The sequence below is a fragment of the Aulonocara stuartgranti genome (genome assembly GCF_965226115.1).
Source record: "Aulonocara stuartgranti genome assembly, chromosome: 6".
Taxonomy (NCBI): domain Eukaryota; kingdom Metazoa; phylum Chordata; class Actinopteri; order Cichliformes; family Cichlidae; genus Aulonocara; species Aulonocara stuartgranti.
In genome coordinates this window covers 7401475-7413804 of record NC_138944.1, presented here as the reverse complement: position 1 = coordinate 7413804, position 12330 = coordinate 7401475, and the positions used below count along the sequence as shown (strand labels likewise).

At 37.6% G+C, this 12330-nt stretch overlaps 1 protein-coding gene across 1 annotated transcript in view; it reads left to right on the top strand.

Annotated features, from left to right (window-relative positions):
* The window catches only part of LOC309708609 (neuronal acetylcholine receptor subunit alpha-7-like), a 44730-nt gene extending 37874 nt beyond the window's left edge, over positions 1–6856 (top strand). Inside the window, exons 7-10 of the mRNA XM_082536808.1 lie at positions 753–947; positions 1486–1572; positions 3222–3331; positions 4133–6856. Coding sequence (XP_082392934.1) covers positions 753–947; positions 1486–1572; positions 3222–3331; positions 4133–4735 — 995 coding nt within the window. The 3' untranslated portion in view covers positions 4736–6856. The remainder of the gene's footprint in view (positions 1–752; positions 948–1485; positions 1573–3221; positions 3332–4132) is intronic.
* Positions 6857–12330: the final 5474 nt, after the last annotated feature.

The window sequence follows — 12330 nt, the reverse complement described above, 5'->3', positions numbered from 1 at the left end:
GGAACAGGAACTGTTGTTTGTCTGTAAAATAGATGTGGAAGTATTCATAAATTTTAATAGTTTATATTTGAAAGTTATCAAGCTGGTTTTGATCAAACAAATTCCAATAACAGGATGAAAAGATGGCCAGCTGGTCAGCAAACAGATTCAAAAGCCAATTACTGCTCTCAACAAATGGCTGTCATTTTAAAGCCATGAACTTGCAACTTCTATTTCAGTCTCTACTGTATGAGCAATTCTTTATACTGATTATAACTTCCTGCTAAACAAACAGGTGGAATGGATTTGAGATTATTAGGCACAAGTTGATTTTCTTTTGTTTTTGTTTTTTTCAAAGCAAGCTGCTTCCCAACATGATTAACTAAATTCCAGTCTGGACAAAATAATATTAATCTGATTGGTTAAAGTCTACAAATTTATGAAATACAGAAATTGAAAGAAGAAGAAAAAAGTACTATTATCATATTCATAAGTTTCCAACATCTTCTATAAAAAGTACAAGTTGGCTTTCCATAAAATGTAAAACATTATACTTCTACAAGTATTTTGCCTGTATTTATTTACATTTTAACTAATGCCTTTTTGTTAACAAGGCCATACATGAAGTATGAAGAAATGTGCATTATTGGCTTATTTTACTGTTTATAAAAAAATATTCAGTCAAGCAGAAGAAAGAACTGGACCATTATTTCATAATTCTGTGTTTTTGACCTCTAAACTGACACCTTTTTACCCCTTAATATGTCTCCCAGGTGTACCAGCAAAGCGTAATGAGCTGTATTATGACTGCTGCAAGGAGCCCTACCCCGATGTGACGTTCACAGTCACTATGCGCCGCAGGACTCTTTATTATGGCTTAAACCTGCTCATCCCCTGTGTGCTCATCTCTGGTCTGGCACTGTTGGTCTTTCTGCTCCCTGCTGACTCTGGAGAAAAGATCTCACTGGGTACAGAGGATCACATACACATCAGGCCATCCTTGCACACAAAGACACAGATACACAGTTTCACGCAGAGGGACAATGATTCATGATTATATTCATACATGTAGACAAAAATGTGCCTTTCTCCCCTACTTTGGTCATCTCTGCCCACCAGACTGCAATTGCTTACCCATTTATTTGTCTTTGCTTTATGCTAGCGCTGACATTATTGCTTTGAATAAGCATTTGCTTTGAATTCTGTTCCTTAGCAGATGAACAAAAGCACCACTGTTAACGCAGCAAAGATAATCATGTGGACCTGAAAATGCCAGCTTGTTTCAAAATGCCATTCCGTGAGACAGGCCTGCACTAAATAGAAATGAGACAGTGCTCCTTTGACGGTGGATAAGATAGTAAATATTCCAAAAATAAATTCATAGCTTTTGTCACCTGTTTTGAAGACAACCAGCTGCATTTATTTTGAGTTCTCTCAAGTCACAATTTAACAGCAATAGAGATGTTTGATGAAATAATGTATCTAATGTGTGTCTGCCCTTTTTAGGCATAACGGTACTGCTGTCTCTGACAGTGTTCATGTTACTGGTAGCAGAGATCATGCCTGCCACTTCAGACTCAGTTCCTCTAATTGGTAAGACAATATTCAGCTCCTCGTAATGCTTTTATTGGTAATTATTTAATTGTTGGTTTAAAAACAACATTAAAGCAATTGTGAATTGTGAAGGTTTTCACAGGAACCTATGCAGTCTGAGTATGCACATCCCTCGATTCAGTGGCTTGTAGAACAACATTTAGCAGCAATAACTTGAAGCACTGATTGGTTTTCTATATGACTTCACTAGTCTCTAAAATAATTGTGAAGAAATCTTCTTTGCAAGGTTTATGGGGAGTTCTTTTAGGGTCTTATCATACCACTTCATTTGCTGAGTCAACTGCTAAAACTTCTGCTTTAATAGAAGCAATTGCAATTGTTGATAATCAGTTAACCAAGTCCATTTACACAGTAGTGCATAGAGACTGTACTCTGGTGTCCACCTAAAGACATGGATGTTAATTGGTGATTCTAAATTGGTTATGGATGCCAACACTAGAAAATGTTATTTAAATCACAATCTAATATTTCCATTTTCAAACATCCAAGAGCTAAAATGTGTGCTATTTTTAGTTTATTTTTAATTGATGGAATTGTTTTTACAATAAATAGGTAAGAAAATTATAATATATCATGACTTGCCCAAAAGGTGGAAAAGGTATAAAGTGCCACAGTGAGGGTAGTGGGTCAGTATGGAGATTTTATTTTCTCAATTTACTGTTCAGAGAGAAAACCATGGAAAGTTGCTGGATGAAAAGAATAATTTACCCAGGAGACAGTTGGCTACAATAGGTTAGAGTGTCAAAATAGATCGTTATGCCTCATACTCACATCACAGGGCAGTCTGTAGCAGAAAACATTCTTTGCACAGATGGACTGATATGTTGTGGCTGTGGGCGGGTTCTAAAGAGTGTGGGGTGGGTGTTTGCTTGCTGATGCAGTATGTGAAGATTATATTCAGCGTAGGAGATAAACAGTTGTGTTGCATAAGACCATACTGATGCAGACAGGGGAAGACAAGGCAGCAGACTTTAAGAAGGGAGGAGAAGCTGCAGATAGGGCTGCTGCCCTGCATCATCTGGCAGCTCAGTGATGTAAAACAAAGCCAAGAGAAAACACGCCTTTTAGAGTAGATGTTTAACACACTACAGATACTGTATATCAGAGATAATAGATAAAAGACAAAAATGTCTTTGACATTTACTATCAGAGGTTATCATACAATTCCAATTATATTGTGACACGGAAACGTATAATTTCATTAGCCCGCCTTTCTACTTAATCGCTGACATCACAGCTGCATCAGAATGTGTTTGAAAAACATGCTTTCCTACATGGAAAGGATATGCATTTTTATGTCCCTGTGTGTCTTCCAGTGCCTCCAAGGCTGTTATGTCTTTTGGCTACATTTTACATTAACAAAAAAGATGTTAGTCATCCTCTTAACCGCCCCTGGGGTGTTATGACCTTAGATTTGTTGACAGGGATCATTTCTTCACTGAATAATCAACCAGCTACCTTACTTGGTGACAGTGATGATGCTTTCTAATCTAATAATTTTAAAATGACCATTTCACTTATATATTTAAATAAATAAATCATTCAGTAACAGACTACAATATCTACTAACAAGCCATGTGTCCTTTATTGAAATTGCAATATACTGATTTGTTCGTATTCTTCTTCAGCTCAGTATTTTGCTAGCACCATGATGATTGTGGGATTGTCGGTGGTGGTAACTGTTCTGGTTCTGCAATTCCACCACCATGACCCCCACGGAGGAAAAATGCCTAAATGGGTGAGTTCAATAAGGGGAAAAAAGAGACAATTTAATTACAGTATTATTTCAATAACCACCTCTCTAAAACTGTTTCCAAGCTTTGATGTGCCCCTCTTTAGAAGTTGAAAAAGGTTAGTTCTTGCAACAAAAAGGGTACGCATCACTAGCACAATAACAATAACAGATCCTTCTTTGTTTAGTAAAAAAAAAAACCATAAAAAAAAAATTGACTCTCCTTAGTTTCACATCATATTTTTCAGCTGACAACCACTGCTCTAACATAATGCATAGAGGTACAGCCGCTGAGCCAGTATAAGTCCATTTTATTTTCGAGTTTGTTTGTGTAAGGACATGACACCAAGATCTTACACAATGATTAAAGGTACTTTTTAAAACTATACTCTGCAAAACTTTTCTTAAACCCTTTACCACTTGAGGCAACATTTTAAGAGTGGCTGTGAACAAGTCATTTCTGACGTATCCTTCTATTATCTTTTGATTTTTTCCTTTTAGTCCTGCTCTCATTCTCTTAAGAAGCTTTGCCTTTTTGGTAGGCCACCAAATAAATGCAAGAAATAGAAATTTTCAGGATGAAATCATACCAACTGTTGTTTCAATTCTGTTGCTAGCTTTAGTCATTTTAGAAGATTTTAGACTATTTTTTTGGTAAGTGTCAATTAAACTGTCTATGTAGATTCTCTGTCATCCAGGTCATGGTAGTCTAAGGAACACTTTCCAGTGTAAATTAACATATCAATCCAATCTTTCCACCTTCTTTCCTCCAGCTAAATCTTTATCTTTCTTATTTCTTTCTTTCAGGTCCGAGTCTTTCTTCTCAACTGGTGCGCTTGGTTCCTCCGTATGAAGAAGCCTGGAGAGGAAAGCAAAACTCCAGTGAGCTCAACCAGTCCTTCAACTTATAAGTACTCCCATTCTCCTGCTCACCACACTAGCACCACCAGCATTCAGATGAGCACCATACCAGGGCAGCCATCCACTCAGGCAACAACAACCAATGGAAACATGAACCTATACTTTAGCTACCACTCAATGGGCACAGACAACCCTGTGTTTCCACCTAGTGTTGATTCAGGTGTGATTGTGTGCGGTGGTGGAAATGGAGGTGGAGGGAATCATCATAACGGTACCTCCCAGCTTGACATCCACTCAGACCAGACACGGACTTTGCTTTTGGAGCAGATTCCCGAAATTTGCCGGATTTTGGAAGAAGTGCAGTACATTGCGAATCGCTTCAGAGAGCAGGACGAGGGGGAGGCAATCTGCAGCGAGTGGAAATTTGCAGCTGCAGTCGTGGACCGGTTATGCCTGGTGGCCTTCTCGCTGTTCTCCATCATCTGCACCTTCACTATTCTCATGTCAGCTCCCAATTTCATTGAAGCCGTGTCAAAAGACTTTACGTAAGGCTGCTCTCTATCATCACTGACAGATAAAAACTAACAGTAGAAATTCTGACACAATTAGACCTGCACCACACAAGCCTCTCTTGTACTTTTATGTGAAGACACACAAGCTCAAGTTAATTTAGAATTGATATCACCATAGATCAGTACCCAGCCTTTACCCCTCTCATTACACGTTTGTTGGTATATAGCTGGGGTAATGTGTTTTTTCCCTGTGAAGGTTCCTCTTTAGCTTACAACATACATACAGGTACATAGGAAGTTGAAGCAACATGTAGTAGTTAATGATGTAGAAAGTCAGACTGATGCACTTTTCTTCTGTATCCCTGCTGCACCACATCATTTACTTGCCACCATTTGAGCGTCACGTCTCATCAGAATTCACTCTTTCCCTTACAGCTTTTCTTTTCTCTTAATTTTAGAATTTACACATCCTGTCTTCACTCCGTTTTCTAGAGATGTCTTACCTAAACAACTTCAGCAGTTACATATATAGTACAGGGTTTTACAGGTGTATTCTTGTAATGCATTTGTTCTTTGTATTTTATAAATAAATCCACATTTTACAGTGCAATCTGGTTAAGCTGAAATTGATTTTTTAATGAGTTAGCAAATTCACTGAGATCTACTGAAATTATACATTTCACTAATCTGAGGTGTGAAACTACTGAGTATTTTCATTTTAGATAAATATACCATTTTCCCTCGCTAACTGAAATTTGATTTAAAATTTCAATTCAACTCAATTTTATTTATATAGTTGTCCCCTCAAGGTGAAAATGCCCATTATAATTTCCCACAGCCTGACTTACAACTGTATCTGATTCATTACAACAAAGAAAGCCAAATAATTTCTTTATACCTTCATTATTACTCTTCCTTTTACAAATGGAGCTATTAGTCTAATATATATTACAGTCTTTCTCGATTGCTTAAACACTTTTCTTGAAACTATGGCTCGTATTCTCAAAACAGTAAACACAAATCCATAACGTCTCACTCAATTTCCCGAAAATTGTATTTTCAGGTCAAAATTAAGCTCTACACTCAAAACCATTCACTCTTGCTGAAAAACCAAACTTTGTCCACAGACATCAGACACAAGGCCTCAAAAACACACACACTACAACATAGTCTTACACATTGGTGCAATAAATTGAAAACAATATTTCAAAAACTGTCAAGTTATGTTGCTTGTGGTTCTTCCCCTCAAAAACCTTTTCACATCATGAAAACAAAAGATCCAATGTACATACAGTGTAGGGCTGGGCGATATATCGAGTTTTTGAAAAATATCGATATATTTTCATACGAGATATAAGATGTGACAATATCGTTTATATCATATAGTCTATGTTACGTTATAATTATACTTATGGAGCCGCAGGTTTGCCTCTCTTTCGTCCACTTTTGTCTCTACGCAACGTCACTCGGCCTCGCCTCTCCTTCACTGAACACAACTCCCCCTCCCCCATAGCTTCACCTGCAGGCAATGACAAGATGAAAGCGGAAAATCTCCGTTAGCGAGTTACCTCGGATCGCCCCATGCGTGGGGCTGGACGGTGTCAACGTGTTAGCGAGCTAACCACGCTAACGAGCTAACCGCGCTAACGACATGCAGCCCGGAGGAGCTGCACGGCCTAAAATCCTTTCATTTTCTCAAAAACCGACAGTGCGCCTTATGTATGAATTCTGGTTGTGCTTACTGACGCGAACCGATTTTATGTGGTACACAGCGCTCAGCAATCTGTCAAAAAATGTTTTAATATGACTTTGCTAAGCTACGGAGCTGCACCACTTGATGGATTGTCGGAGGATTACGGCTACCGAGGAGGAGCCTCGCGGAGTGATACGTACTGTGTGTGTATAAGGACCACAAATGGCACCTGTTCAGAGACGTGGTGCAGCTGTGAAATCTGTCTCTTTGTTATTACGCTCAGCGTCTATTAGTTTACATTTTGATTGCACAATTGTGAGCTTTTTGTTATGCACAAAAACAACATTGTTTTCTTTTATTTATGGACCATGATTATTTAATAAATGCTGATAATTTATTTTTGAGTAATTTCTTCATGTACATCTACGCTGTATGTAAATAAAAGTGCCCGTGTGACATCTGGGACACAGTGTGACTAGAACTCTCTTTTTGTTCTTAACTTAAAACTTAAAACTTTAAAAAAAATATTGAGATATATATCTTATATCGCCATCCAGCTAAAAAATATCGAGATATGAATTTTGGGTCATATCGCCCAGCCCTAATACAGTGGTACATTTTTATTCATGTACCATACAGTACAACACACAGCAAAAACATTCCACCTGCAGCATCCTGTCTGTGATCTGGGTCAGGTCCGGGAATCTCATCCACATCACAGGCTATATTGACCCTGGCCAGGCAGCAGGGGTAAAATCCTCTCACATGCCTGATCCACCGCTGGCATGCATCTACTGATATGTATAGGCAGGCTTCTTCCACGACCCGGAGGAGGTGAACACGGACATAAGGTTCTCTGTCATACACTTTCTACCGCCACACCGAAAATAACTCCTCCATCGGGTTTAGAAAGGGAGAGTATGCAGGCAGAAAGATGTTAGAAAACCTTGGGTTATTGGTAAACCAGTCATGAACCAGAGCAGTGTGATGGAAGCTGACATTACACCAAACAACAGCATAGTGAGGCTGCTCTGGCTGTGCTGGTTCACTGTAGTCCCGCTGGAACATATGTTGTCTTAGACCATCAAGAAAAGCAAGGAGAAGCATAGTGTTATAGGGTCCTAGAATGGCATGGCGGTGGAGTACCCCTCGTTGGCTGATGGCTGCGCACAGAGTGACATTCCCTCCACGCTGACCAGGTACATTTACAATAGCCCAATGGCCAATTATGTTCCTCCACCTCCTCCTTGGTGTCCTAGACCTCCTTTTCCTCCTCAACCTCTTCCTTTGCATCTCTTTGAATCCATTGTTTCAAACCTGAATGAGTTTCCGATTGGTGTGTGATAAATTTTGACTCGTAGTGTTTCCACTTGGTTAATTGTGTGCTAATTGAGCTCAAGCTGTGCTGACTTAAGTTAACATTATTGAATGCAAGCGCTTTCTAAATGGCCACATGGTATAAGCACTGAAAAATGTAGGGATTTGTGTGTAGAGTTTTGCAGTAACAGTTCCCCACATCTGACTCATGTGTTAAAGCAGGGGAATAGTGTTTATAGTTCAAGGAAATGGGTGTGCTTTTTGAAAAATAGCATTATGGTTTTGAAATTTTAGTTCAAAAGATTGGTTATAGTGTTTAAGCAATCAAGAAAACCTGCAATACATCGCCTGCCCTTTATAAGGTTTATTTACTGCAGACAGAAGAACACAGAATACGTAGGCACCAAAATGTTAATATACCTCTGCTAACCCTGCCTTACAGGCCAAATCTTACCAATCTCTGCTTCTCCACAGCAACCCAGTCTGTCAGTGGCAGTTCATTTAAACTATAGGAATGATTTACCAGACACTGGAAAAAATACTCAGTCAACATTACTGTTTTGAAATGACATTAAAGCGACAAATTAATACTACCGGAACTTTTCTGTGACTGAAAACTTAACTTTTCAGGGCAGTTTATTAAAGTGTCACTTCATTACATCCATCCCTTGTGTTAATACAGTATAGTTTTGTTAGCATATGATGCACTATTTGTAAATCACTCACACTCACTTACAGTGCAATTTTTCCTTGGGTAGTAAATTCATCTTTGTTTATTTGTGTGAGCTAGACATGTTTTTGTATTCTCACACAGAAACTCACAATACAGAAAGAGAATATTTTGAAATCTATTCTGAGATGTGCATTTAGTACTCTTTTGTAGTGGTGAGTGCTTTGTATTTTACTCTCTAATGCTCAGTGAAAGGCAAACACTTTTCTTCCCTAATCTCTAGTGACAACATGTAACAAGAATTACTGGGTGACTTGATAGAACAGATTTTTGTTCAACTTTGTCTCTTTTCGCCCCCTGACTGTCCTCTGATTCCAGGGGGCAAAAGACATGAGTGAATTCCCATTTTAAAAACCCACATAAATTCACAGCCTTTTTCCACCAAGCTATTGGATATTTTAAATGGTGTTAAGTGGGGAAACTAAAGAAGAATGAAGCAACACCATACAGTATACCACACAGCGATTGCAGAAATACTCACTGAAATGGAATTCATGCTGTTACAGTTAATCAATGCACTACGTACAGACAAACAGCTTCCAACTGCTGTCGACCTTTTATGCCACTAAAGCACTGTAAACAGTTTGTTATGTCCAGTCATAATAGACATGAAGCAAAAGGTGAAGCCAATGAAATGTACAGTGTTGCTTTATTGCCAATTCTTTTGTGCGAACTTAAGCTGCATTCAAAAATCTACTTTTCTGTGACCAGGGATTTGATGTTTTTACTTGCTTTAAATGTCACAAATATGCTTTTAAAAATAACACGGAGTAGTCTTATAATCTTTAAATGAACAGGCAGACATTTGTTTCAAACAGATCAAAAGATGAATACCACTTTCACATCTGTGTAATAAAGGAGCTATAGTCAGTGCTCTGGAGTTATCTTAAGCTACCTACATGATGATGGTAACTTACTTGACTGACATATTTCTGTCTAACTCAGAGAAACAAATCCATTTTTTACCAAGTTGAACAATTCCATTAAATATTGGTCAGTGTTCTAATTGTGCACGGTCCTAGCATATTCCAAATTGTACAGTATTTGCTTAAATATGAATCCAATCATAGATGATCTGATAACAAAACATTTATTGGGATTTATTGGAAATGCCTGCAAATGTCCATGCAGATAGAAGTGGGAAGGTATCACAAATGTGCTCCATCTCACCTACCAACGTGTTGGAACATACAGATGCAATAGTTCATATGAGGCATGAATTGAAAGGTTGCATTAGAATTTGCATTTGCAATGCTTTTGAATTTGTCTGTTGCTTTTAATGGTTTTTAAACTGACAATGTTGTATTTTGGTCAACTTGAGTGTCTTATTCTTTGTAGTCTGTGCCTCAGTATCATTCAGAGTCATTCTACGTTGAATAATGTACATAAATGCTCAGTGTACATCACTATTTTGAGAAAAATAAAGGAGTGACTAATAATTATTGGCATTTCACTTGCTGACATGCTACAATTCATGAAATTATATAGTTTGATTAAAATGTTACCACCAGAATTTTCAATCAGTCATGATGAATTCTGGAACCGACTGGAAGTGGTCATTACTAGGTTGTTTTTTGCAATCTGAAGAGTCAGTGAAATGACAGCTTGTCATCTAATATGCCTGCCTAATCACAAGTGACTTCTATGGTATTGTTCACACAGTTTTATAAAATGTCATATTTCACTGACAGAATAATATATTATTTTTTTTCTCACAATAAGCTCTAACAAAAGAGTTCAAAATTTAGAAAAATATACACACAATCAGGTTCATAAGTATTTGAACAATGCAACCAATAATGGGTTCTGTATACCATAACAGTCGATTTAAAAAAACAGAAAACCAAGATGTGATTAATGTGCAGACTTTCAGCTTTAATTTAAGCAGAGATTTAAATCAGGTGGTAATTCCAAATACTAAACTTTTGTAGCCCTTCGTTGGTGCTTTTAAAATAAGGTCCAGACAGATGCTGATGCAACTGAAAAAGGCTATCATTACCCTGAAAAATAAATCTTATCTATCAGACAAAACAGCAAAACTGGGTATATTCTTAAAAAGCCATGCACTGGGTAGCTCATTAACAGCCAAGGGCAAGAAAGACCACAGAAGACAAACATCTAAGTATTGAGACTGGGGGAAGTATGGAGAAGGGAAAGAACACCTCATGATCGAAAGCATACAACAATATCAGTCAATCATGATGAAGCAGAGTGACCCACAAACAAATAGCAACTGAAGCCAACTACAGTAAAGGCCTAGCAGAGGCCAACAAGGAAGGTAACACAGCAATGGATGATTTTCCAGGCTTCATTGTCTAGTATAGGGCTGCCACGATTAGTCGACTAGTCATGATTACGTCGACTATCAAAATCGTCGACGACTAATTTAATAGTCGACGCGTCGTTTGAAGCTTTTGTAAGATCACAAAAGACGCAGGAATAAGTAGTAGGATTTAAGAGTGTAATAACGTACTGAAACAGAAGATGGCAGCACTGCATGTATAAGGATGCCAGCTGCCGTTAAACCCCGAAGAAGAAAAAGAAGTAGCTCTGTCCCAGAATTCATAGCGCAGCCCAGCTCAGTTTCCAACAATGGCGGTAGCTAGTTAGTTTTAATATTACTCTTATTATTCTTTCTGGGTCACAAAATAAACGTTTAACATATTTTCAAGCGAGAATGTAGCTGTGCAAACCTCAAATATCTGCTCAGTTTATCAAGACACCACATATTTTGAAAAGCACTCAAACGTCTGTTCCCCACTACCTCGATAGCTAGCCGGGGGCAAAGCTGACTAGAGCCGGTGAGAACCCCGGACTCCGGGCAAATCGTTTTCAAACCCACGGCCGTCTTTCGCTACTCGGGTTAAACATGATATGTAAGTCACTACATATGTTATAACTTAAAATGTTATTGTTTGGCTTTTTTTTTAGTATTTTATTTATTCCTGAGTAAATCGGTTTGGCTGAGATTAAAGTTATAGTTTTTACACAGCTGAATAAACGTCAAGCAGACAACTGATTATCAGAAGTGTGAAATGCTCGAGAATATACTCCGGTGTCCTGTTATATTTTAGATAGCAAGGAGTTTATTAAACTTCACCGAAACAATCTGCAAATTTCATTAAAATTTAATAAACTATCATCTTGCCTTTATTTTTAATTAGCACATACCTTAAACACTTAAAGCTGTAAGCTAATGATAGTTATATAAGAGCAGATGCATGCTCTGATTAGTCGACTAATCGCAAAAATAATCTGTGACTAGTCGACTATCAAAATAATCGTTTGTGGCAGCCCTAGTCTAGCATTAAACACAATTATCAAAACTAAAAAACTTTGTTAATTTTATAATTATTTTTAGCCTCTGAAAATAGGAGAATTTCTTTAAAAATGTCTGTAAACAGTTAATGTAAACAATTAATATCTTCGTTAAATCATTTAAATTAAACATAAAAGTCTGCACTACAATCATCTTGACTGCATGACTTGAATTGCTTGATTGCTGGACCGTGATGTCATACAGACAATATTGCAATAATTCTATTATTGTCCAAATATGTATGACCCTAACTGCATATGTCTTCTTCATGACAGTGAGATCATGAAGCTTCACATGTGCAGTAAGATCCATGAAGTCAAGAGTCATTCAGCATAGCATAAAGGTTAAGCTGTGAACAAATCTAAATGTACCATATTTTTTGGATTATAAGGCGCACTATAGATTAACGGGTCTGTTTTCATACATATAATGCAGATTATAAGACGCATTAAGGGAAACAAAACAGTCAGATAAGTCAAATTTTACTCAACTCATTCTTCTTACTTCCTCCATTTCCTTACCATTAATTCATTAATGTTGAATTCTCTTGCAGCTGCTCTATTCCCATGTTGT